At 42.0% G+C, this 26,865-nt stretch overlaps 2 protein-coding genes across 2 annotated transcripts; one reads left to right on the plus strand and one right to left on the minus strand.

Annotated features, from left to right (window-relative positions):
* Positions 1 to 760: 760 nt before the first annotated feature.
* On the minus strand, positions 761 to 11,729 carry cluap1 (clusterin associated protein 1). The gene is made up of 12 exons (XM_041229975.1): positions 11,638 to 11,729; positions 11,184 to 11,295; positions 10,865 to 10,949; positions 8,564 to 8,743; positions 7,338 to 7,433; positions 6,861 to 6,944; positions 6,331 to 6,464; positions 5,293 to 5,434; positions 4,486 to 4,558; positions 3,518 to 3,628; positions 3,211 to 3,263; positions 761 to 1,453 (listed from the first exon to the last, which is right to left on the minus strand). Exons 1-12 carry the CDS (start codon positions 11,657 to 11,659, stop codon positions 1,265 to 1,267), a joined length of 1,281 nt encoding a protein of 426 aa, XP_041085909.1. The 5' UTR covers positions 11,660 to 11,729; the 3' UTR covers positions 761 to 1,264.
* Positions 11,730 to 13,638: 1,909 nt separating this feature from the next.
* On the plus strand, positions 13,639 to 26,794 carry LOC121300577 (WD repeat-containing protein 90-like). Its single transcript, XM_041229165.1, has 33 exons — positions 13,639 to 13,893; positions 14,417 to 14,508; positions 14,646 to 14,822; positions 15,008 to 15,146; positions 15,497 to 15,667; positions 16,231 to 16,354; positions 16,624 to 16,682; positions 16,787 to 16,893; positions 17,626 to 17,874; positions 18,014 to 18,076; positions 18,220 to 18,288; positions 18,485 to 18,595; positions 18,802 to 18,947; positions 19,049 to 19,106; positions 19,433 to 19,551; positions 19,774 to 19,935; positions 20,289 to 20,419; positions 20,648 to 20,764; positions 21,556 to 21,791; positions 22,083 to 22,219; positions 22,808 to 22,938; positions 23,065 to 23,195; positions 23,341 to 23,502; positions 23,590 to 23,718; positions 23,961 to 24,094; positions 24,282 to 24,328; positions 24,456 to 24,584; positions 24,716 to 24,883; positions 25,062 to 25,162; positions 25,254 to 25,356; positions 25,803 to 25,924; positions 26,183 to 26,339; positions 26,558 to 26,794. The coding sequence occupies exons 1-33, from the start codon at positions 13,884 to 13,886 to the stop codon at positions 26,761 to 26,763; spliced, it is 4,197 nt and encodes a 1,398-aa protein (XP_041085099.1). The 5' UTR covers positions 13,639 to 13,883; the 3' UTR covers positions 26,764 to 26,794.
* Positions 26,795 to 26,865: the final 71 nt, after the last annotated feature.

The following is a 26,865-nucleotide window of genomic DNA, read 5'->3' on the forward strand; positions in this document are numbered from 1 at the left end:
CTTCTGTTCAGTCCAAGTGAAACTAATAATGTCACACTGTACCATCATGCAAACGCTACATACCATAATAAAATGAAAAACAAAAGTGTTGGGGGCGGAGGGGGGGGGGCATTTCCACCCTGGATTGTCTAAAAATGTTACTCTCAATTCTTTTAGTATTACTAAATATCTTACCATTGAATATTTTATGGTTATTAATGCCATCACCTTTACATTTTATCTACTGGTGTGTTGAATTTTAAAAATAAATAAATTGGGCATTAAAATTATTTCACAGTGTGTTGTAGTACAGAGCAGTATATAATACACTTGAAAAAAAATAACACATTTTAAATGCTACTCAGCAAGGCAGTGTGTCTGTATGTGCCTCCGAATTTGGCTGGAATCGCCGGTCAGGTGTAATGGGAGCTTGCATAACGGTTACTGTTAATATAAAAAAGATCTTTTTCTCCCAGGAATTTAACTTCTCACATGTTAACATGTCAATCAAACCAGTCTGCACCTCCCATCTAATGTATCTGACCATGTATATAGAAAAGGTAGGATTTATGTATATTTTTGTAATAGAAATTTTATTTTTATTTTTTTTAGAGACATGCATTTGTACATTTGTGTGTGTATTTTATTTAACGGTAAAGTACAAAATATCATATTATTAAGTATTTGTAATAAATCAGTGTTATGTAAAAGCAAATGTTATAGTTAGCATTTAAAATATCAATAAATGAAGGATACAAAAAAAAGTTTGTATTTAAAGTAGTATGGTTTCACAATTTGATTATTTTTAAACTCACGTGTTGACCTGAAAGAATGTAAGCTACAGGTGCAGGGATACAATTTGTAGTTATTAAGTTATGGAGGGTGGAGTTCATTGTTTTAAAAACACACAGCTCTAACAATGCGCCACCGTGGGAAGCTTGGAAACTGACTCTAGTCCTGCTGTCAGCCCTGGGATTCACAAATCCCCTCAGCAAGGTCTATTATTTAAATTACCAGGTGCCAGATCCCATTCCTCTCCCTAGCTACATCAACAGCCCCTAATAGAAAACTCACATACACCAGTATGCCCTATCCATGCTACCTAAATATTGCACAGTCATTGCTCTCATTCCTGCCACCTACCTAGCTGCTCATTTCAATAATTAACCTAAACAAGGGCAGTGCTGACACCCAGGACTGTGTGCAGCGAGGTAGGACCAGTGTGAGTTTGGAACCCAGAGAGTGTGTGTGTGTGTGTGTGTGTGAGTGAGAGAATGGGTCATGTTCAGAAGTCATTGTCACTCTCCTCCTGCGGTTCGGGCTTGCGGGACCCCCGGGGGGGTGCACGGCTGGGTTTGGACGGAGGGATGTCCACGCTGTCCAGATCGTCCACTGCGTCCTTGAGCTCTTCATCGTCCTCCCCATCATCTTCATCATCGTCATCCACGTCAATCTCGCTGTCCTCAGAGTCGTCCTGCCGATCAGAGAGCAAGCACAGGTCAGGACCTTCTTGCAAAGGTACTCTATCCTGATTATATAACAACACCACGTGGTGTTACTAAAATGGTGCGACTTTAAATACTCAGATTGATTTCAGGGAAGCTGACTTTACCTCTTTCTTTCAAATGGAATGCAAAATACCTTGAATAAACCTCTGCAGAAATCCTGTCATAATGTAGACATTAAGTGATGTATTGAAAAGGCATAGCGTGCTTTTCATATTTAAAAGTCTTAACTGTCACAGATCTCTGTATGATATAAAATAAAAACAAATTAAAAAACAATAAAATGCATAATATTTTTAAAAGATGTAAGCTACAAAGATTGCTAAAGTAAACAATGAGGCCACTGTATTTGTAAGAGAGTGCTTTTGCAAGAATTGTTTCAATCTTCTTTTAAATTTTATTTTTTTATGTCATTTTATCAGCATGAGTAACCTTAAATTTATACTCGGGGTCCAATTAGGCTGTAACAATGCAACTTTTCACCGGCTGAGAATTATTTAATTAGTTACTCTGTGGGGTGTAGCGGCAAGCTCCCTGGTGTGTGGTACTGCTGGGACTAACTGGGGATCGATCTTAACAGTGTTTACAGCTATTGTTTTTCTGGGACACAACATATAAACACACATATATACACACACACACACACACACACCACCCACTGGTGTAGTGTGTCATCAAGGGTTAACCCTGGTCCTGGAGAGCCCCTATCCTGCAGGTTTTCTAGGTGTCTACATCATCAGTGGCTAAAGATCTGGAACACCTGCTCATCTTGAATAAGCCAATAATTGGTGCAATTAAGTAACTGAGAACTCGGTTGAAACGAAAACCAGTAGGCCCAGTAGCTCCCCAGGACCAGTGTTGGAGACCCTTGAACTAGCCTATAATTACAAAGATTTGTCTTCCAGTGGGCTCCCAACTTTTAACCTCAATCAGACTAAACCCTTTAACAAAAGGCTACTAAATAATAATAAATAAAGAATGTACTGCGGCCTCAATAATCTCATTCTTTTCGGTCGAGCTTCCCTTTTTTAACAGTTTTGAAAATAGCAAAAAGAGGCTGACTGTCCCTCCTAGTTTTTTTTTTTTTTTTTTTTTAATTGCATTATTAAACACTTGAAGATAAACCCAGGGGTCTTCCCGAGACAGCCCCCCACAGCAAGGACAGTTGGAAGCCCATTGGAAGCTGAAACCTGCAGCTTGGCTCCGGCCCTTGACTGCTGACACCAACCTTTTCTCTCTTCCGAGGGGCGGTGGTTGAGAGTGACTTAGCTGCTGCCAATTTAAGCTTTAAAAGCCGCGATGAAGGGAAAGAAAACAAATTGAGTAGAAGGGGCGGAAAGAGAAGGGTGACAACACAGCCAAAAAGGAAAACTCTCTCTCTTGTGAAGGGTGACAACACAGCCAAAAAGGAAGGGTGAAAACTCTTGAAGCCCAACATGGTTTTTTCTTGAAACTGATCTCTTTATTTATTTTTAAAACATTTAACCCCACAGAATCATATTCTCCCCAGTTTGGGGTTGCAGACAGTGGCACAATGCTTACTATGTACTGAACATTATACTCGAATAAAATACAGTGGCTCCAAGACGTATTAATGCAGTTTGCAAAATACAGTTTTGGAATCTCTAACATTAACCAACTGTGTAACAACTGGCACTGCTGCATTCTGTTCCTCGCTAAGATTGAGTGCACTAGGTAAGTGGGCTGCAGTTTCAGTAACTCCTACCTCATCACTGTCTCCTCCATGCATTGTTCCCAAGATGCGGGCACCAGCTCTGCCTGTGAATATAGAAGAACATCTTTCTTAAACCCGCACAGTTTAACATCAGTACATGCATTCCAGGACAGTAAATTGTGATTTACACAAGTGCATCCCCAAGCTGGAAGCACTCGCTCTGCACATATTTCAATCCTAAATCAAACTAAAAATGATCAGGGGTAAAATAAATACAAGCGAAATGCAAGCTCATTTTAAAGACTGCTTCAATATGAATTCCTAATGCAGAGGGAGCACACCCTGAACGGGGAGGTACCTGGAATGGCGAGGTCCCTGGTGAGGCGGGGCCTGGTTGGTCTCCGGTCCTCCATGTCACTGTCCGATCCCTCATCTTCCTGGATCTCCATGTCCGACTCATCCTCCTTGCCTGGTTTAGCAAAAAGAAATGCAGCAAATCAGCAAAGGCAAACCTCTCTGCCGCTGCTGCTACTCCTCAGCTTCCTCAGTGCCAGCTAATGGATAGAAAAACTACTGAACATCTCTGCCAGTATTCCACATATCCATCATTTGTATATTTTAGGTGAGATAAAATAATGACTTTGGATAAGCATGGCAAACTCATTTACATGCGTGCTTGATATATAAATTATAGGCATGTTAGGAAAAGCATTGGAAATTGTGAACTTCTAAACTTTTTTTAGGGTCACAATTTAACAATCCTACCCGACTGTTGGATTAGCACATTTCGTAAGCATGTCATTGTGAACAAACATTCTAACAAAAAGGTCACAGCATTGAATCTTGTATTACCACCATTACATCAAAATGATCCTCTCAACAGCCCCACTTTATCTGCATCAGCAATTAGTAAAGAGATTTACCACAAGCATCCTAAGCGGCAATTGGAGCTGGCAGATTAACAGAGCAGTAATTAATTCTCAATAGCTGCAATGCAATGCAATGCAACGCAAGGTTAACGAGCACACAGCTCAACGCTCACTCTAACCCACTGTTTAAAGAGAAGTCTGCTGATTATCCTCAGATGTTCATCCTCCGACTGGTGTAATTACCCATGAAGGACTGATTGCTGAATTACGAGCAGCATCCCAAGTGTACTGCCATATGCCTGGCTGGCTAGATATTTGGTGTCATTTCTCTTCGCTCGCAAAACATTGATATTTGGAAAAAAAAAACAAAAAAAACAAACAAAAAAAAAAACACACCACTCCCTCTGGACCATGTACACTTCCGGTCCTCGAGGGCTTAGAACCTTAGGAATCTTACCCCCACTCTTCATCAGTCTCTTCTCCTCCTCCCTTAGCTTGTTCTGCATCAGCCGCAGGGTGTTTTCAGTCTCCTGCCAGTGTGCAGAGCGACGCAATTAAAACGTTTACCTTCAGAAATTAGCATTTGGATGGCACAGACAGACCACATTTTTATGGTTTCCTCAGAATCAAATGAAACATTTTAGTTACAGATTTTTTTAAATTCTGTTCTGGGGCTCCAATTAACACAAAATAGATTCAAATCCATACTTTTTATCCTGCACATCCATCTCCAGTTGAGTTGAATGTGATGTCATTAGAATAATGTAACTAAGAGCCTTTAACAAAAAGGCACCCCATTATGAACTTCAACTACCCCCTTGTACACTCGTGCCTGGGCTTCAAGCTGTAATCTTTCTTAAGAGCATACTTCATCACTATACTTACCGTCTGGAAAAAAAGATCAAAATGCATTACAGTCAATCTATCACTTTTCTTTAGCACTAAATGGTGACTAGCATTTAGGGAAGAGAACTGGGGATTAAAATATCATTTCAACTTTTTTTTCTCTGTTGAGCAAAACTGAAGTGAATTGAACGTGCAGCAGGTACTCTACAAATCTGAGACAATTTCATTAACGTGAAGGGCAACCTAGCTGGATGGGCTATGTGGCAGGATTACAGCACAGGGGAGTAGTCTTAACAGTTAATGCATTTGGCTGAACCACCTGTTTTGTTGTTTGGTGTTGTGGGAGAGCAACAACAACAAAAAAAAAAATACAGTTCCCTATATCGTTTAAAATAAATAAATGCATGTTTTGTGTTACCTCAAACCTCTCCTGTTCCACCCTGTGATAGTCCTCCAGCTGCTGCTCCAGGTAGCACAGGTTGCGGAACTTATCTACGAACGTCTCGTACTGCTTTTGAAGGTCTTCCTCGATCTTCTCATACTCATCCATAAACGCTGGGCTGTGGAGTTACAGAACGTGTCACAGGGACTGCCAGGACTGACCATGCTTGCTCAGGGCTGCTGTCTACAATACTGCTGTTCAGAATGCCTTGGTTCCATCCTTCGCCTTCAAAAGTGTGTTCTGCAGTAACTCCTCGGCTACTGAACAATGCAGAGTAACAATTTATCCATTCTCGTTTTAAATGCAGTCTGTCACCCACTAAAATCAGTGGATTAAACAGCAGTGAACCATGTAGGATTTCTTTTAATTGCAAATTAACTCAATAAATGTACATTTTCCTATGGAAATAACAAACTAATTAGAAAAAAGGAATGAAGGGAATTAATTTGATTATGTTATAAACCATAAAGCCCTGTGTATTACAATAGAAGTGGGAAAAAAAGCATTATGCAATGAATGAGCTCTCACTGTTTAGAAGGAATGCCAGCAGCAATTGAGATCAGCAAAAGACTGGTTGACTGCAGCCTAACACACACTGTCTTTTATATTCTTTACTTCTTTTACACTTCTGGTCCCAGATTAAATCAAAACGTCAAACTAATGCGCTGAAGTGGCTGGCAGATTTCTATACGCAATTGCCTGAGAGCTCTCAACAAGCTTCTGTGCATGTAGAACAAAGATTTGAGAAAAAAAAAAAAAACTTTAAAAAGATTTGGCTAATCCAAGTTAAAAATCAGTGAGCGCACATACACAAAGAAAAGAAAAAGTACAGCTAATTGCAATCCGGAACGTCTACAGTAGGATGAGAGTCTATGATAAGAGTTTGGTGAAGATGCAGAATCAAGGCAGTTGCTATGTTCATCATGCAGGGTGTGAGAGGCAGATGTACAGGCATGAAAAGGGTCCCCCTTGTTTTGAATGAGGATCCTAAAAAACTAAACCGAGTGGTCTCACCGGACGCTCTGGAGGGTCTGGAGACGTTTCTGGTTCCTCTCCAGCTCCAGCTTCTTCTTCTCAATCTTGGCCTCCAGGTTGGCTTCGTCTGAGGCCACGTTGTTCAGCGTGTCCTTAGTCTTCTGGACGTGCTCCTATGGAAGCGTGTCGGGGGTGGAGGGGGCGGGACAAGACAGCATCGTGAATTCCAAACGCTGTCTTTTTACACTGCACTACACTGTTGTCTTTGTAAATGAACAGGACAAAACTGCAGACAGCTGTGTGTATATGCTGCTGTGTTAATTGTACTGTCTTGCTAGGGTCTCCTGGTAAAATACTGGTAGAGGTAATAAGATACAGTAAATAAATACAAAGAGTACAAAGGCAGTATATATAACAGCCGACATGCCAGACAAGCAGAAAGGAAGCACACTTCACCCTGTTGAAAGTCCCCTTGTTGGCTGGGCTGGGCTGGGCTGGGCTGGGCTGGGCTGGGCTGGGCTCAGCTGGGTAATATATGTGGAAACAAAGGCAGCTTTGCCCACACTCACCAATGCTTCCTTGACAGCTGCTCTCAAGGCCTTTTCTGTCTCATTTATTTCAAGGGGTCTTGCAATGGCTGCTGTCCTCACTTCCTGCAAAGGGGAAAAAAACGTGTACACCGAGTTGGAACTGTGATTGTGATTGTATTTGTTACCGGTAATCCTTCGGAAACTAATTATAAAAGGTCAAAAACGCGGTTGGGTTTTCTTTCATTTTTTTGCTAAGTACACAAACTATTTTTGCAGAGCTAGGAACATTGCAAGTAATTGAAGAGATTATTTTACATAACACTCCAATGTGTTTTTATCATAGCTGCTGATGTCTAATCAAACCCGCAGCTGGATTAAAAAAGGCAAAGCATAGGACACCATTGGTAGCAGCAGTAGTAAAAGTAAAAAAAAAAAAATTAAATCCAATTTGGAACTAAATATCAGGTTAAATAAAATACAAATATAAATAAATGTTTATTATTGCTTCCTGCTCACCCTCAAGTCCACCTCCTTCCCCAGCAAGTCATACAGAGTGGCTCCTTTAGAGGTAATCTCCGATGCTAGCTGCCTCGCAGACTTCAAATCAGCAATCTGATAAGTGTGGAAAACATTATTGAGATTACTGCTGCAGAGCATTTCTTTTAGGATACCTAACTGAAGAAGGCATTAAACAAACTGTAGGATTGCTTGACTTACTTCATGATAGTCTCACAAACTTAACAGTGCTGCTGCAAAGTCCGTAAATCAAGAAGCTAACTGCTTAGCAAACCCTGCAAACTGAATCCAACACAGCAGGACCCCAGCCTTCAGAACAGGGAGATCACTCCAAACAGGCAGGTGTGCTCCCCTAGAGTGGGAAACATACCTGTGTTTATTCTGAAGGCAGCATATTACACTCTGACAGACTGGAAATTACAGCCAGAGGAGACCTGAAATGACTGGCAGACTGCTGAGCAGACAGCTGTGCTAGTGAGGCTGATTGAAATGACTGACTGACTGCTGAGCAGAGAGCTGTGTCAGAGCATCCTGACAATTATGGAGTATTTTAAAAAGTTAACAGGAGAGAGCCAGTAATGGCCATGTGGAAAAAATGACACGAAGGGGCAAAGGGGGCAAGTGGGAACTCAGTGGGAACTCAGTTGATTTGCTTTCTGCAGCTGCACAGTCGGTCACGGTTTTAAAACTGCTGACTGGCAGGATTTCAATTTCCCAGTTCAAATCACCAAGACCGGACTTCTTAGAAGACATAAAAATTACCTTGCTAGCGGTTTTGGTTAAAGTTAAAAAGCCTTTAAAGCCACTGCAGTTTTCCCACGGTTACATTATGCATTTACCACCGTTATACAAGGTTTGCCGTATCTTTCTGGGCTTTATAATGCTTACCTTTGGTTTTGAAGACTATGTAAAAGTGAGTCAGCATGACCTAGATTCTGGAACCCTCAAAAACACCTCATTAAGAATAAATATTTTACAAAAGCATTTAACTGATAAACATTTTTTTTTTTTTTAAATACAGAAGGGAATACCTATCTAGGAAAAAATATTTCAGCCTCTACCTTTTCCCATGTTCACAAGAACACACTCAGTAGCACTGCTAATCAGTAACCTTTATTGAGGGACTGGTTGGTTAATGTTACCCACTTTGCTTGCTCTCTTAACCCATTACCCCAAACTCAGGTGAAGAAAACCGAGGGCTGATATTTTATCCCAATCCCACTCACCTTAGAGCCCAGGTCAAACTTGAACTTGTTACTCTCCTCCTCTGCTTTATCCCCGCTGTCCATTCCCTTGGTCTTCATAGCATTATAAAGCAAGGCTGTGATTTTCAGCATCTCCTTGACCGCGTAGCCGTCCGCCTGGTACAGGCGCTTTGTGTTGAGTTTAATGTGAGCCTTTGTAGCCTGCAAAACAATACAAAAAGGTCTTGTAGAACAATCTGAATGGGCTGCCCAGCATATCCAACACAATAAACTGTCCAGAGTCTATTAAACCAGCAGAGCCTTGTATAATATCACAGCCGTTACATTTAATTTCCAGACATATAAAAGCAAACAGCATACAGTTAAGCAAAAAGTAATGTTCGGCTTGCTCCCCCTGTATGGTTAATGAAAAACTGCTGATGTTGCCGTGAAAAGTGACAATTACGGTCATTTTCAAACTGTCAGACTGCCAGCTGCATTTTGATGCAAATTAATAAGCATGCCAGGTGTTACACACTGCATTACTAAAAACATTCATCAGATTGGAAACTGCCACTCTGGGCTTGTTTCCTTGTTCTAGATTTTTTAAATCTTAAATTTGTATTTGTTTATATACATACATATATATATATATATATATATATATATATATATATATATATATAATATATATATATATATATATATATATAATAATAATATATAGTTTTTTTTAAATATACACTATATTCTTTCACTACTGAAGTAGATGATGCAATGCGTTCAATTTTCCTGGAAATAGATATAAAAAGCTGTTAAAAGCTGCAATGGATTTTTAAATAATTTGTTTTGTGTTAAGGTTTATTTTGGATCTGATATACTGTAAATCAATTTGAAAAGAAAGAACATTAAATATAGCTTAAATATACTACCAGCACAGCACTACCTTTACAAAAGTTACCATGGTCATTTTTCAATTATGCTTTTCCCCTGGCTATAGTATGCATTTGCCATAGTTTGCTAAGTTTTTTTCACATGCTTTACCGTACCTTTCTGGGCTTTACAATGCTTACCTATTCTTTGCAATGCTTACCTATTCTTTACCATGCTTTCACTATTCTTTATTAGACTTTGCTATATTTTGACTATGGTAGACTTCTGTAAGGGTGCAACGAAGACTGCATATGTGATGTTTATATGCGGATATGTGTGTCTGCAACATTTACTACCCCTGACTCAACTGATAAATAGCACTAATATGATAGATGGGCACACAACGGGACCACAGCCTTCAGAACATAGAAGAGTATTTGGTTGCCACTATCCTGCACACATTTTGGATTGGCTAGAAGGAATCCAATGCACAGAGTGTGTGGGTAGACACTCTGACTTGCCTAGAAACCATGCGGTTTGTGACAACTGCTTCTGATCTGATCCGACAGTAACCGAAAATTTGGATGTCTATTATATTGTCCCGATTGCTTTTAAAAGAACTACGTCAAAGTGCCTGTGTGAGTATTTGCTTATATACCCCTCTTAGAGTGGGGAGAAGCAGAATCGCAGAAACACCAATTAGAATGTTCTCAGCATTCGTCTCATTATATTTCACAGATTACTGTACTGACGAAATGCTCCATGTGTTTTCTGACTAAAATCACTGGAGAAAACTGAGCCTGCATGAAGCAGAAATCTATACTAACACACTGAAAGAAAGAAAACACACTTATCCTGTACATAAATGGGCGGTGAAATAAATCACTGTGACTGTGATCACCTTGCCTCTGCCCGATGAATTCTGATCTCTAAAGCTGAATCTTGTATCAAAACAATGCTCTACTTTAGAATGGAAATTAGTTGATATGGCACAGCAAAAGCAGTAAAGGTAATGATGAGAAGGATGCAAATTTACTAACTACTATGTTTAACAGCAGAAGAGTAGAAAATGGCAGTTGTATTTTACATAAACAACAGCTCTTTGCTTTCTTGATTACTGATTTGTGACAGTGGCTGCTTAGCCAATTCTAATCCTTCAATAATCACTTCAATTTACTGAATAGCTCACATTATTTATTTCCGTGATCTGACATGACATGTGTGTCATGCACAAGGGTTGAAATTTAATTATTTAAAACACTATGTCAAATCCTGTTTAGAAACCACTCTCAATGAAAAAGCTACTATGATTGTCCTCCTGTCCCTCAACAAGAAATGAGTTAATTGCTGTTTGAGCACATAGCCTGGGTGCAAACAGGGAAATACATTGTAGGTACATGCCACCTTCAAAGTGGGAAGGAGATTAACAAGAACAGGTTTCAAAAACATACTTTAGCACATTTAACTTACCATGAACTGAGCAACTGCTTTGATGAAGAAAACGCGGTCCTGCTCTGTGTCCACATCGGTGGGGATTTCCATCTGTGGCTCGTACCTTTTGTGGAAATAACTGACTTTCAACACAATCTGGTGTGCATACTGTTGCTGAATATGAGATGAGACAACAGCCAATAAAGGTTTGGACAACAGAGTACAAATTATTTTACGGATATGTGTGGTACTGCTACAACTACCACTTAACCTATTAATAGCTGTTTTTAATAATTTATTTAAAACAAAAGGATCCTGGAAAATGTCCCACTGTAAAAAAAAAAAAAAAATGACAAACCTTTTGACAAGCCAGATCAGGATCTCTGCAACCAAGGAGAAGTTTGGCGTCCTGAAATTCTCCATAGATATCAGCCGGGGGTAACCCAGAGACCTCATCATCTCTGTAAAATCTAGAACAACAAAACAAAGACCATCGCATAGCACACAAGGGCTTTCGTTAAAGTGCCGGGGGTAGCACATCATGTTTGCCAAGGAAAGACAATAACAAACTTTGACAGGGTTTAATATTGTAACTGCAGTACTCTCACCAACCGTACTGGGATCTGTTGGACCCCAAAAACTATTTTTCCAGCCACAGAGAAAGATGGTCTGCAGCAGTTTAATGACTTCCCTGGACTTTACCTGCATGTGTCACCCTGGAAATACTGTACCACAGTACCACATAATAAACTGACTGTCAATGAGAAGTGGGAAGGACCCTCTTTCTTTTCTTTCTTTTTCCTTTTACTTACTTCTTAAGTCTCTGAAGGACATGGTGCCAGATCTTGCTGGTAAGCCCTAATAACCCTTTACAGTATTCACTGTCAATCTGTCACCACGCCGGGTGTCGCAGAAGGTCTTTTGGAAGCAAGCTGGACAGTATTTCACTGCGATTCTCAGAACCTGCAACACAAAGAGAGTGGTTTAACAGGTAAAATTATATATTGAACTCCTTCGGGGTCTGGGCGGAGGGTTACAGTTTAGAACAGGGTTGGAAAGGCCAACTTTGGCCACCTGATTTAGATCATTTGCAACATTTCTTTTTTTTTTTTTTTTTTTTTTAATTAATTCACTGTATCACATTTCAACTAGTTTCTGCATTATTATAGACAGCTGAAGAGGTTTCTAAATTTCCATCCCTGAGGTGCAGTATTACATCTTACAGTTTAAACACTAAACTGCCGCCTTAGTAGGATAAACTTTTTTTTTTTAATTTGCTTTTTTATTTCCCTTAATTCTGTATATATTTAGAGAACCGCGTTTGTTGTCACGGTACGCTATGCCAAAGAAAGCAATGCCAACGTGTATTTTAACAGTTACTTGTTCACAGCGACACACTGGAAGCAGGAATATCTCAAAAAAGTAAACATCGCCTTAGCCAACGTTAGTACATTAAAATTACACTAGTTAGTAAGTCTTTCGAATATTTTAATGAAATGTTACCTGTGAATTTCACAGCCGTCGTTTCTTTGGAAAATATTCAAGCGTTTTTACTTGACTTTACGTTTTTGGCCTGTTTTTGTTCTCCAGCCACAGCTTCGCCGCCGTCACCATGGAAGCCAAACAAACCCCTACTACGGAAACTGTGGAAAGACATTTCTCAACGGCAAAAGCGAACGCGAAATGTAAAGTGTAGACGCGACGCCTTTGTGGTGTTTGCCGTCTGGATCGGAGAGAAATGAAATGGAAAAGAAAATCTCTCTGTGTCTTAAGTGCTGCTGATTTGTGGGACTGGAATTAACTTTTGAGAGAGTCTTTAAATGTGAAAGTGCATTTACTCTGATGCACCTTTCTGATAAGTGTGTTAAAATATAGCAATAGAACACAAAAGACACAACTGCCCACGTTCCACAGGGAGAAATCAAGCCAGATAATAATCTTTCATAAAAACAAAAAAGATATGTCAGGCTGTGTTTTGATAAGAGACACTTTAACCTATTACAAATCACAAGACTTGTGAACCACACTATTCAACATAAAACAAAGCGTTGCTTATTAATGTTCGCTATTCGCAACACAGAGCTATTCCCTGTGTTGTTTTTATGTACTGGATCGTATTTATACACGTGGAATATGTATTGATTGATATGTCACCTGCGATTTATAATTGTAATCACAAATAAATGATATAAAATACAAAATGAGATAAACGGGCTTCAGTACTGTTGTGTGTTCTTTACTTCTTCCTCATGCTCCTAGTGACAGCGGCGCCCTCTGTGGTGAGAGCTGCGCCACAGTGAGCTTCAGATGCACTGCTTCAGAGGGGAGTGAAGCTACCGGGATACAGGTGGGACAGGGAGAGAGAGAGCGAAAAAGGGATGTTAAACTCGCTGACTTGTCTGAAACAATTTGCCTACAGACAAGCACTGGTAAGCAACATTTCGCAACATTTCCAACATACCTCATACCTGCAACATTTCCAACATACCTGCATGCACTTCAATTTGAAGTGAAAAAACAAGTTTAGGACATTTCCAAGGAGGGAGACAGACCGGAATAAGGCCATTATAGGGGGCAGTAAGGGGCCCAGAAAATCGTAATTAAGTACGTTAATCAATAGTATTTGAAATTTAGTCTTTTTTTTTTTATTAAAATAAATGTTTACAAGTAGATTACCACAACACGTTGTTCAAAAACCTGAAGATGGCTCACCTGACTACAACTCCCGGCATGCCACTAAGTCCTACGGCGTCACGTGTGACGTAAGGGAAGCTGCGTGTTGCCGTTGGAAACGGCGGTAGCCGCCGCGGGAGGATTGAGCCGTGTTTGTTTACAAGGAGTGCAGTTGAGACAGGGAAGCTGAGGCTGAAGGAACCGTCTACACAGACACTGAAGCCGGGCTGGGGGAGCCAGGAGTGTGGGAGGAGATTCCAACTAGACCCGCTTCATTCGGAAAAATACTTGTAGTCTGTAATATAACAAGCAGGACAAATTCTGTTTTTTTTTTTTTTTTTGGAAGTCCGAGAAACGTCCAACAGGTAGCTTCCGTGGACCCGCCATGTCTAAAGGTTAGTGTGTAATAATAAGTGTGCTAAAATACAGTGTCAAAACAGTCATCGAGTGACGGACTGAACCAAACTACTTGTGTTTACTGTACTCTCAAATGACCTACCACATGTGCACAGTACTGTACTTGTGCCATTATTTCGTGGGGATGTATAATGTTCACAAGGCCTTTTTAAAGTGATTTTGGATGGTTATTTGGATATTTACCCTGGCCAGGTTAGCCCTATAAGAAATCCTGTAGGCTGGTGGTGTAGCAGACAGTAAGTAACGAGTCTCTCATGCCGACTCGTAGTAGTTTTGGTCCTAGGCTGGTGTGTCACTCCAACAGCACACCATTGTCCCTCTACCACCATGATTGACATTCAGAAACGAGTCACGCTGTTGGCACTGTGGTAAAATTGATAACACTTGATTTCGTGCATTTGTTGTTTTGTTTTTTTGTTTGAAGTTAGGAAGCGCTTTGTAGCCTTAGTGCTAATCAAAGTCACTGTTCCTCCTGAGTTTCTCTTTTTCTGTTCGTCTCAGTGTGGCAGCATCCCTACGTCAACGTCTTCAAGCACTTCAAGATTGAAGAATGGAAGAAGTCAACGAAGGAGGGAGACGTGACAACATTTATGGTAAAGCTGCCAAGGATGCAGACGAGCACTTTATCACGCTGCTGTCAAAGTTGAATGCGGCTGCATTGCTACTGAGGTTAAAGACAATGGAACAGAAATATGGAGAGATGAGAGTTTTTGTTTTTTGTTTTTTGTAGGACAAGACGCTGAAGTGTACTGTGTATCGGATTCGAGGACCCGTTCCTGCGAGTAACTATATCCTTCTGCCTAAAACAAGCACACAGTCCCTGGGCCTGACCGGGCGCTACCTCTACCTGCTTTTCAAACCCATCCCGGACAAACACTTTGTGGTGCATCTAGATTTAGCAACAGAGGTACTGCAAAGACTATAGACTGTGCTGTACACAAGCAAACTAAACTGCAGTAGCTTGTTTGTGTAATGTAATGAGCAGCATTAATATAAGTGTCATAAGATAATATGTACTACTTATGTGGAAAAGTTACTGGGGGGAAGTTTTATGTTTTTTTTTTTTTGTTTGTTTTTGTTTTTCCTCTTCAGGATGGCCAAGTGATCCGCGTCTCGTTTTCAAACCTGTTCAAAGAGTTCAAATCAACAGCCACGTGGCTGCAGTTCCCATTCCTCTGTGGAGCAGCCAAGGGGTCAGTGTACGAGAGCACCGCCAGGACCGCTCGGCAGGGTAAGGGTGAGGGGGCTGGGGCTGCAGGACCATTGCTAGAACAAAATGGTCCCACAAGCCTGTGCCTTGAAGAGAACACCCCTGCAGTGTGTGGGTGAGGGGGGTGGGGTGGGGCAGGTATTTCTATCAATATGGGGATAAAATTTGAGAAAATGCCCTCACAAAGAGAGTAACTCCTGAGTATGTGAGTGACATTACATTATTTAAAAAATAAATAAAATAAATAACGTTTGGACAACAGCAACCAGTAGCATTCACCTTAACAACACTGTCTTAAGTGTCTAGTTGAGTAATGCATTCTGTTGTATAATAACCAACACCTGTTGTGTGTGTGTGTTTTTAACCTGCAGACCTAGTGGGTCCTGCCCCAGCCAGCGTGCGATGGACCTGCCTAATGATGGACCTGCAGTACCTCCTGTCCATGTACCTGAATCGTAGATACAGCCACCTGAAGAGCATCAAACTGTGTGCCAGCATGCTGCTGAAGAATCTGTTTACCAGCGACTTGCTCATTGACCCAGGTAGTAAGCACAGTGCACGGAAGAACGATCAGCATAACATTTTCACTGTTCATGATGGGCAGCCAAAAAAATAAAAGTAGAGTCCCTGAGATCTTGGGAATCATTCATTTATTTTTACTTTGATGAATATATATATATATATATATATATATATATATATATATATATATATATATATATGTGGAAATGTGTGGAATAGGGTTGAAAGAAAGAGTAGGGCTGCTGGTGGGTCAGTAAGTTAAATAAACTTGGTGGCTGACAATGCACTGTAGAGCACATCACAAAACCACCTTTCAGCACAGCTGGTACTCTGTGTCCCTGTACAGAAAGTTTCATTAAAAAAACAAGCAATGCATGGGCTTGGTCCCCTTAGCCCTCCAGGACATGCCGGGGGGGAGTAGGGTTAGGGGAGCAAATGTTGGATTATCATTAGCAGACCGTAGGTTTGCTCTTTTTTCCAAACAATGTACAGTTGGTAGTTTGGTAATTTATTCAGTAGTATTGGCTCTGGCACTTAACCACGTGTAACAACTGGTTTCTGATCAATTCCTATTTATCTATAGGCTTGACTTTCATTGAAGCCAAACAGGCCGGAGCAGTGATGCAAGGCAGCGGCCCGATGCCAAGAGAAATGTGTTTCCCTGTGCCGAAGGGAGGGAGCTGGCATGACCTCTACGACTACATTAGGTAAGGGTCCATTTTCAAATACCCCGTTTCATTTCTGCTCATTTATACTCACCAGCCTTACCGTAGTTCACTAAAAGCAGCACTTTACACAATGGCTTTGTTGGCATAAATATGACATTTGTATTTCATGACATGAAAGTGCCCTTCCTATCTGGGATTCAATTAGCATAGGATAGCAATAGAAAAGTAATTTAATCAATGAACCTATCGCTTGATATTCCACTCCAATTCGTAATTGATCTTTTTAAAAAATGTTTTTGTATCTCTAGGTTTCCATCTGATGGAGGCAAGATGCCCTTTGACTCGATTCAGAAAGGACGAGCAACAGGTGAATAAACCTTTTGGGTTTCCTTCATTTTTTCTTACATAAAAAAAACATTAAAAAAAAAACACCACACCCTTTAATAAAAACTTTATTTTTGCTACCAACAGCTGACCCGAATTCAAATGCTGTTCGAGAGTTACCACGTAATGTGAATCTCAGCAAGCCAGTCCAGGACAGAGTCTCCCTAATTCAGCAGATTACCAGCCCCAAACCGGTACGTAGCATGCCTGCAGCTTCACATGGGGGTCCATTATTGTCAAAGTATTATACTATACATGTATAGTGTGTGTGTGTATATATATATATATATATATATATATATATATATATATATATATATATATATATATATATATATATATATAATTTATCAATTAACACATGCATCAGGGCCTATTGTATACTGACATAGAGAACAAACTCTAAGATGAGGGAGCTCAGCTCAGGGCTCAGAAGCAGAATCATTTCTTGTTTTCCAACAGGCTTTTCTATTAGAAAAAGCCAGCCAGCAGGTTCAAGTACCTAAGGGAACTGTGGAATCTGCTGTGTGAGATATCAAAGCAAAGAAGTGGATTACTCAGGATGACACATGCAATACTGAAACAAAGGGAAATTGCAGCACGTACTGCACTGCTGCTGTCAGTGCTGAAACTGAGGGAGTGAGGGAATAAGAGAGAGGGCAGCCTGTAAGAATCTTTACCTTACAAAGAAGCTCGGGCAAATGCCATTTAAAATTTGCTCAAGAAACAGGTAAAAAAATGTTGACGCAAAATGTTACTGTCTCGCTAAACAAAAAGTAACATATTCCTCTTTGATGGGAAATGCGTGTCGTGAGGAAGAAAGGAGAAGTCCTGAACGAAGAATGCATGATTCCTTAGGCTGTGTGTAAACTTTTGGCAGCAACTATGTATATATATTGTGTGTGTGTATATATTCCCTCTCTCAGTGGCCCCGTCGTCGAGCTCCCCTGTTGGCTGTGAGTGTTCCTCAATTGCCCCCTGTGAGTTCTGCGTCACAGGGCAGGTCGCTGCATGACAGCTGGCGGGCTGAAGCGCTGGAGAGTGATCGTAAGGAAGATCCCGGTACGTCAGGGGACAGCGTGGCGCTTCTCACTGCAGACGACGGTGGGATCCACGTGTTTGCCCACAGAGATGAGGAAGTCAGTGTCCACAGACACAACAGCTCCACGGAAGAGGTAGGCCTTGCTGGTGTTGTTGTCAGGGACCCCAGGGACAGTGCCACTTAGTATAAACTGTTTCCAATTTCTCTGAACACGTGTGCAGCTGGAGATAAAACAGACCACATGCATTTGATAAGTGCGCTTGTTCTTTCAGACCGTGTGCACAAGAGTAACCGGACCAGTGTCACTGCCAGCTAAAAAAGTAGCAGAACACACAGTAAGAGAATACACCATGCTTTTATACTACCTATTACTTACCTACAACAAAGAATATTTCTGTGGTATTTTAGAATAGATATGTTTCATCCTTAAGCACAACCACTTGTTGGTAACCATCTACTACTTATTTTCCTTTTAAAGAAACTGCAACCGGATCCTATTCTGAAACTCAACAGGATCATCGGCTTTGGAGGCTGTACCACTAAATGTGTAAGACTTTAATGTAACTTTAAAGCAAAACAAAAAAAAAGATACAATTCAAACTGGGAACATACTTGTCCATTATTTATTTGGAGTCTTCAGTGCTTTTTAGAGATTTTAACACATACCACACTGCTACAGCGTGTGTGGGTGAGCGTGCTATTGGTTCTCTAACTTTCGTAATTAGATTTGCTTGTTCTTTTAGACTCTATGGACAAAAACAGGAACAGCAGTGGTGTACCCCTGCCATGCTGTAATAGTCTCCATGGACATTGCATCAGGACAGCAGAGATTTTTTATTGGTCACACGGACAAGGTAAGCCACCCTTTGTGCATGGGAGCAAATATAGCACAGTGAATGTTCATTGGTGGAGGTCAAGAGTAATTAACAAAACTCATTTGAGAAGCTTAGCGTTGCTGTCTGGTTCATGCCCTGCTTTAATACTGGGTGGGACAATAAATAGTAAAATGTCTCCTGAAGCGCTGCAGGTTTGTAAGTCCTGTGCTGTCTCATTCGTGCAGGTCTCTGCTCTGACATTCAATGGGAACTGCACTTTACTGGCATCGGCACAGACGGGGAACATGAGCGTGGTGCGTGTCTGGAATTTCCAGAAAGGGAGCTGCCTGTCACTGTTTAAAACACACACGCACTCTGTCTCCTCTCTCAGGTACAGTAATCCCGTCTGACGCACAGTGCCAGTGCTGGTCTGATTCTGAGAATTTAAAACATTGTTAAGATCACTCACCTGTTGTTGTGTTGCTTGTACAGCTTCTCTTACAGTGGCGGAGTCCTGTGTGGAGTGGGGAAAGATAATCATGGAAAAACTGTGAGTGTTACAGCACTTTGATAAACTAAAAAAAAAAGAGTAGAAGGGAAGCTTCTCTTTAGGTTCTTTATATGTTAAAACAAAACAAAAAAAACTACCAGACAGATGCTGCTACATGTCCTCTGCAAGTGAACAATTCGATATTAAAATGATGATGATAGTGAAACTTAGTACAATTGACACAAGCAATGGTTCAAGCCCTGCTTTAGTTCCCCACTGAGCCTTTTTTCAGTTCAGTGGGTGGGTAGTGCAAACGGTGTAGTTGGCACAGTATACAGTATATACACAGCTGTAGAAAAGCTGAGTGCTTGTTCTCTGTGGGACAGATGGTTGTGGTGTGGAACACTTTGAAGGTGAATAAAGGAGGCGAGGTGGTGGTGATGGCCAAAGCACACACCGACGTGGACATACAGACCATGAAAATAGCATTCTTCGATGACACCAGGTACGCCATGTGACTCTCTGTATTTTATGTAGTATTCGTGAACAGTTTAACATCACTGTACGCTGCATGTGTGTCTTCCTGTCCTCGACCCCAGCCATTCCCATTGTGAACTTAGTTATGGCCACATTGCCATGGCGTTTAATACCCTTCCCTCCATTGGAAACTAACACACACGACAATGCAGAGTGCTGACAGGGCCGCTCCGTTCCTGTGTTTCCCTAGGATGGTGTCCTGTGGGAGGGACAATATCCGTCTGTGGCGAGTGAGGAGTGGGTCCCTGCGGTCCTGCCCAGTCAATCTGGCTGAATATCATGCTGTGGAATTCACAGATGTCGCATTCGAACAAGGACACTTCGCCGACAGGGAACCTGAAGACAGGACTCTGTAAGTCTTAAGTTTAATTAATTAACCAATTTTTATTGGTTTTTATTTTTATTTATTTATTTATTTGGCTTTTTTTTTTTTACAAAATGCAAGTAAATTTGACTTTTTTTTGAAGCTGGAGATAACGCTACTAATGAATTCTCCAGCCTGTGTGAAAGCAGTTAAATCCTACAAGGCTAGAGAAAAGGGGGGCTTGAATTAAATGCCACTGCTATAGTATACTTTACGCCAGGGTGCAGAGACTGGCAATGATGTTTTTACGCCAGGGTGCATAGAGTGGCAGTTATGTTTTTACGCCAGGGTGCAGAGAGTGGCAGTAACGTTTTTTTTTTGTTTTTTTTCTTGCTGCTTAGATTCGCCTGCAGCAAGAGTGGACACATCCTGGAAATCGACTACATGAGCGTGTCGATCAAAAATGTGAGGCGCCTGCTCCCGTCCCAGCAGAAACACTCGCAGCGGAGAGAGAAGCAGACCTTCAGCACAGGTACCTGTGAGTCGTGAGGAAGCAGCTGTCTGGTGTTTCAAGAACAAAGATTGTGTGGGGATTTTGAGAGCAGGTATCAAGGGTAGAAGTGATCTCTGGATCATCAGGCTAGAGAAACTCTGTGTAAAAAGGGACCGGATTGGGTTCATTGGGAGATCATGAGAATGTACTGTATGCTTTCCGTGGAGATGGAATAAGGGATAAATAAATGGACAATCTTCTTTCTAGGACTTGGGATCGCAATAAACAGCATCAGTATCTCATCTGCCTTCTGCGCTACGGGGTCAGATGACGGATATCTTCGGCTCTGGCCCCTTGATTTTTCCACTGTGTTTTTGGAAGCAGGTAAGGGGAGCTTCTGTTGATCTGTTATTGATGCATGTATCCTCATACGCCTGTGCCCTTTAAAGACACACTGGAGACCAATGTAACGTGTGGTGAATATCCTGCAGCTTTCACTTCTTATTCTCCCATCTCATGTACAGTATTGTTTGAATAATCCCTCGTGATGAAGATGATTTAATTAGTTATTATTTTGACGTCTTTCCCTGAAACATGGATTAGCCTTGTCATGCCTTGTTGTTCCCAATTTTCCAAAAATAGAACTAACTCCTTTATTCAGCCAGGTTAAAATTTTTTAAAATACTTTTGAGACAGAGAGTCTTATTCAAATCGCTGAATACAGCAGTGTGGAGATTTACATTTGCAATATGAAATGCTTCCCCACCATTGTAGTTGTTACTATAATATTTTAATGCCATACAAACGAAGTGCTGAATTATTGCTGCTGACAACAAAGCAACTAAATGGCTTCTGTCAGCTTTTTTTTTTTATTGCCTCTCCCTTATTTGCATAAGGGATTCCCTATAAAAAAAAAAAATCATTGGCATATTCAGTACTAACCTGTTAACCCCAAATGAATATAAATGGGTGCCTTAAACATTCTCACTTTTCTCTATGGTGCTGGAGGCTACAGATCTGACTCTGAGCTAGAAAAACCTTCATGTTGCATCTGAAGGTGTCTTGCACAGAGACGATACCTTCTACATCAATTACCCTTTTTGTAAATAAGCCTGCAAACTTTCAAGTGTGATTATATATACATTTATATATACTCTTTTCGATCTCTCTACCAGAGCATGAAGGACCGGTGAGTTTGGTGAACATTGGTCCAGAGGGGGTGCATGTCCTCGCTGCCACCTCGACAGGAAACCTGGGGTACCTGGATGTGAGCAGCCGAGCGTACAGCACACTGATGAGGTCTCACACAGACACGGTGCTGGGCTTTAGCATTGATGGGATTCGCAGGAACATCGTCACAGTGTCTCTGGACAACAGCGTCCGGGTCTGGGATTTTGACTCAATGCAGCAGGTGGGTCATCTGTATGTCTTTACTAGCAATTGAGATAGATAGATAAATAGATAGATAGATAGGTATACTGCAGTGTAATACAAGCACATAGATTCCATCAGGGGGTTCTGGGATCAAAAACAACAAGAGCAGACCTTTTAAACAATTAAACCTTATATAGACATATTAACGTCAAAACGCTGTAAGGCGCAATTATAGGTACTGTCCATTTAATGTGGTATGATGTGGTATTATCTGCAATTTGATTAACTTTCTTTTGCTCTCTTTCTCTCCTCTCTATGTGCTGCACAGCTGTTTGACTTTATCTCAGAAGACACCCCCTGTGCTGTAGCTTTCCACCCAGTGCAGCAAGTGTTTGCCTGCGGGTTCAACTCCGGGCTTGTACGAGTCTTCAACATTGCCAGCTCCAGTCTCCTCGCAGAACACAAGTAAGTACAGTACAGACTCGGAGTGCAGACTGATATACAAATCGAGGGACTGAAATAGAAGCTGCATCGCTATTATCCATCGCTTTAGTTCCCTGTTAGTTTTGACTGTGTATAAAAAAAGTAATAAGGCGCAAGTAGTATTTTAAACTACTGTATTTTGTAATAAAAATAATAATAATAATGTGCTAAGCTAATTTAAATACCATCTTGGATGCAAAGCTGAAAAGGCATCATCATGGTCACTATAATTACAGAACATCGAAGCTCCTTAGCTGAGCGGGATCCCTACCTGGCTTGTAAATTCATTGCAGGGAAATGAATTCCTGTAATCCTATTTTACTGGCAGACTAATTTACAGGTGATCAATAGAACTGAGAAACACCAGAATAGCAGTGGAGGATGCCTGCTGCTAACTGAGCCAGTTGTTCACTGATTCTGAACGATCTAGGCTAGCGGATTGTGTTCAGTTTTACTGGTGAATCTTTGACAAGGCCACGTCTCTGATAATAAGAAACAATCAAGGAGTATTGAGAGTTGGTGCTGTGCTTCCCCTGTGTAGAGTGTGATCTCTGCCTGTTCCACTTGCAGGCAGCACCGGGGCCAGGTGATCGGGCTGGCATTCTCCCCGGACGGAGAGAACATGTACAGCGCTGGCTCTCTGGGCTCCCTGGCGCTGTATAACTCGGTGGAGGAGGACCATCACATCCTCCGAGTCTTGGGTAAGAGACTTACTGCTGATGAGCTTCTACTGCAACCAAACCTCACAGCTTAGTGTGTAAGGACTGAGAACCTCCTTCATTGGGGGGGGGTGTCCTTCTCTTTATTTGGTAGCTTGTTTTCCTCAGGCAATGTGGTAGCGAGAGGCAGTGAGCGCAGTCCTGAGGCGTTGACTGTGAGCAGCGACAGCAGGAGCCTGGCCTTTGTTGGCCCCGCGGAGTACACTGTCACGGTGATGGATGCCCGTTCCCTGGATGAGGTGAGGCAGAGTTCAGTGTTAGAGGCTTCAGTGCACTGTTCTCCCGATGCATTACTACATAATCTCTTCTGCTATTGAGCTCATTAGCATGGAAAGCGCTGATGGCCTCTCTCTCCCGCTTCCTCTCTTGCTCTCTCGCTTTCAGCTCATGCGGATAGACGTGAGTATCCTGGACCTGTTGAGCACAAGCCTGGACTCTGCTGTAAAGGTCTGCTTTGCTCCTGTTGCAACCGGACACCTGCTAGTGACCACATCGTCCAATAAGATCCTCTGGATAAATGCCAAGTCTGGACGACTGATCAGAGAGGTAAATAATTTTTTATTTATTTATTTATTTTTAAGGAAAGTTATTGCTGTCCACACTAATGCGCTTCTTGTCTTTCCTTCTTGTCAGATTCCTAATGCCCATAAGCACGTGTGTTCCTCTGTGTCCGTGACTGATGACGCACGCTTCCTGTTGACCGCAGGAGACAAGGCAGTCAAAGTCTGGGATTACCACATGAAACATGACATCAACTTCCAGGTGAGAGATGGGCTTTCCAATAATCTTGGTGAAAATAGTGTGTTTATATTTATTCCCTGTAATATATGTTTTGTCTGCGAATTTGATTTATAAAATACACCTGTTTTATTGTATGTTAAATTGCAGCCCAAGCAAAAGCTAAATATAACAGAGTTTAAGTTACAAAAATAAACGTTATTAAAAGTAGCAGCCTGAAGGCTCAAATCGCAGTGGCAGTAACTTTGTTCTTGTGTCTTCCCCAGGTCTTCATCGGTCATTCTCAGATGGTCCAACAAGTGACCTTCACGCCAGACCAACTTGGGGTCGTCACCGCAGGAGATGCTGTGTATATTTGGGATTTCCTGGCCAATCCTCACGAACCACAGAAGAGCAGAGAGTAAGCAGTAAAACCATTTATTTAGTGTTGTCATCGGTGTCATAGAGAGGCTGTGCAGAGGCAGCGATGTGGGTTAGGACGGGCCAATTGACAGCTAGTGATGCTTCATGGTTTGTCACTGATCCAAGTGATTTCTTCATTTCAGTACAATATCATTTCTTACTTGCTGTCTCCTCTCTATTTTAAGGGTTCCTGCACCAGCTCCAGCTGTGACACAATCTCCTTTTAAGTCTGGTAGGTGTTTAATTAGTAGAAAACGTGTCGCTTGCTGTGTAGCAGTTTTAGTTGTAATGGAGAAGCCCCTCTGCTTGTTCAGTTAGCCCAGTCCACTCACTGATTTACATGCTTTGTTCCGTTTCAGTTGGGGACCCAGAACTGCACTTGAGTCGGGCGTTACTGTCAAACGGGATGCCTCGAGAGGCTGTGCCGGTTCCTTCCTCCTCCTCCCCTCCCTGCCTGGATATCAGCGTCATAGAGCGGACGGGACAAGGTGAGCTTAATGAGAACCACAGGAGCAAGTCGAGTAAACCTTTCCGCCGGTACATTGTGATCTGAGGACTCTGGGGGTTTGTAATGGCGTCTCCATGACATTGTGAAAACGTCTCCTTATCCCGTTCCCAGGTTTCTTCTCGCTGTGTGAGGAGGTAGAGGGGCCAGCCCTGGGCAGCAGCTCTACAGGAGCAGCGAGGGGCTCCTTCTTGCGGGTCACAGTGCCTCCTTCAGGCAGAGAGAACTCACCAGTGAGGGGGAAACCCAGCCTGCAGAATGAACTGGATCTATTGGGAGACGGTAAGTACAGCCCAGTAGCATTGACGCCATGCATATTATGGGGGGGAAGCCAAGGTTTCAAGATAACGCATAACAGAGTTTCAATTATTACAATATTAGCATGTATAAGACCACATGTTTGCAACACTAATGTGTGTGTAGATTACGAATAAACACATGCATATTTCTCCCTTTGCAGATGTGTTGCATGAAGAGGAAGAGGAGGGGGAGAAGACCCTAGTCCGTCCGGATGCCTATAAACACTTCACACCGCGCTTCAGAACGTCAGCCCTGGCTCAGGTACTGCACGCGGAGGAGGAGGAACCAAAAGAAAGCTTTCTGACTCACAAGCCTAACCGTTGTTGAATAACTGCTGTATTCCCGCTTACAGGATGCAGTGGCTCCCCCTGCTGGGAAAGAGAGCTTGAGACTGAAGGCAGTGATCGGATACAACGGAAATGGACGAGGGAACATGGTTTGGAATCCAGATACAGGTACGTTTAACAGTACAGGCTTCTCTTGCTGAGGGAAAAGGCACAGGCAGCCTGCCTATACAGAGCTGCAATTTTTATTAAATACGCTTAGTCTTTAACCTGTTTGGATTAATTTGGAGGAAACAAACCACAAAATGTGGCAATAGATTTTCTTGCATTTTTATTGTGAAGATTGTATTGACAGGTGCTTTTGCAAGTTCCCATGGTGTTGTTGAAACAATAACTGTGGCTTTGCTGGTATAGCTCTTTAAACGAGGCAGGAGTTACTGAGACAGCCTGGAAACGAATCTTGTGAACAACTCTAGATACAAACCTTCAGATCTCCAAGCCTTAGCTGTGTGTTAACACTGATATCTTTCTTTTGTAAATCATGCACTCTCTTAATTTCCTGTTCAGAGTTTCTCTGTGAGACACAGATACTGTACGTGTGTGTTTGTGATCCCCAGGTTTGTTTGCATACTCGTGCGGCTGTGTGGTAGTGCTGGAGGATCTTCATGCAGGCTCCCAGAAGCACTGGGTCGGACACACAGAGGAGATCTCAACCCTGGCTGTCACCAACGATGCACAGGTGGGATCAAATCTCTCGGACCTGCCCCTGAGTTATTATAATCAATGTTACTGTAGACATTTATTCTACCCCTGTGATGTGACAGTGCTGTGTTCGTTCTCTTTTCCCAGAGACACATTGGGCTAGATTTTTTATTTTTTTTTCTAATTTCGATTTTTATCTCTTTGAGAGTCTAGCTCATTGTGTGAAGGTTTGGGTTATTGTGAACCCAGGCATTGCACTGTTACCTTACTGCAGCCTGTCTTCCCCATTGAACAGACAGTAGCTTCAGCCTCGGGAGGCAGTGATGGGGCTTGCAGCCTGATCTGCATCTGGAATGTGCAAGACGGGTCCAGGAGGAGTACCATCTCTTACCACAAGGGGGCGGTGCAGGCAATGACGTACTCCAGAGACGACTTCTTCCTCCTTTCTGCAGGTGAGGTGCACATGCTGGGAGACTTCCAGATCCTGATAATTAATTTACTGTGTTGTGTAAATTAGTTGAGTTTGATGGTTTTAAGCTGCGCATATGATCTGCTAATTGAATGTTCTGGCTCTCAGATCACTAATACTGTGCTTCAAGATTACAATGAAACTGGTGAAAGGAAGGGAAAAAAGTTAGTGTAACTGTAGTGTTTTTGCTGCTGTTTTCAGGAGATTACAGGGACCCTGGCATTGCTCTCTGGAGCACCAACAGTTACCAGCTGCTGACCAGTGTCCACCTTGCAGAGCCAATCCATGACCTCTCCTTCAACCCTGCCTCCGCCAGCCAGCTGACCTGCGTGGGCAGCAGTGGGGCGATGTTCTGCCTCATCGAGCAGCAAGGGAAGGACGCGCGGTTAAAGGTGAGTACAGGGTGAGACCATCTGCTCGTGGAAACGATGACCCTGCCTGAACTGTCATGGAGAACACTCGCCTGTGATTGAGATTGTTTGATCTGATTCACCACTAAACAGAAAAAA

This window comes from Polyodon spathula, chromosome 26 (assembly GCF_017654505.1).
Source record: "Polyodon spathula isolate WHYD16114869_AA chromosome 26, ASM1765450v1, whole genome shotgun sequence".
NCBI lineage: Eukaryota > Metazoa > Chordata > Actinopteri > Acipenseriformes > Polyodontidae > Polyodon > Polyodon spathula.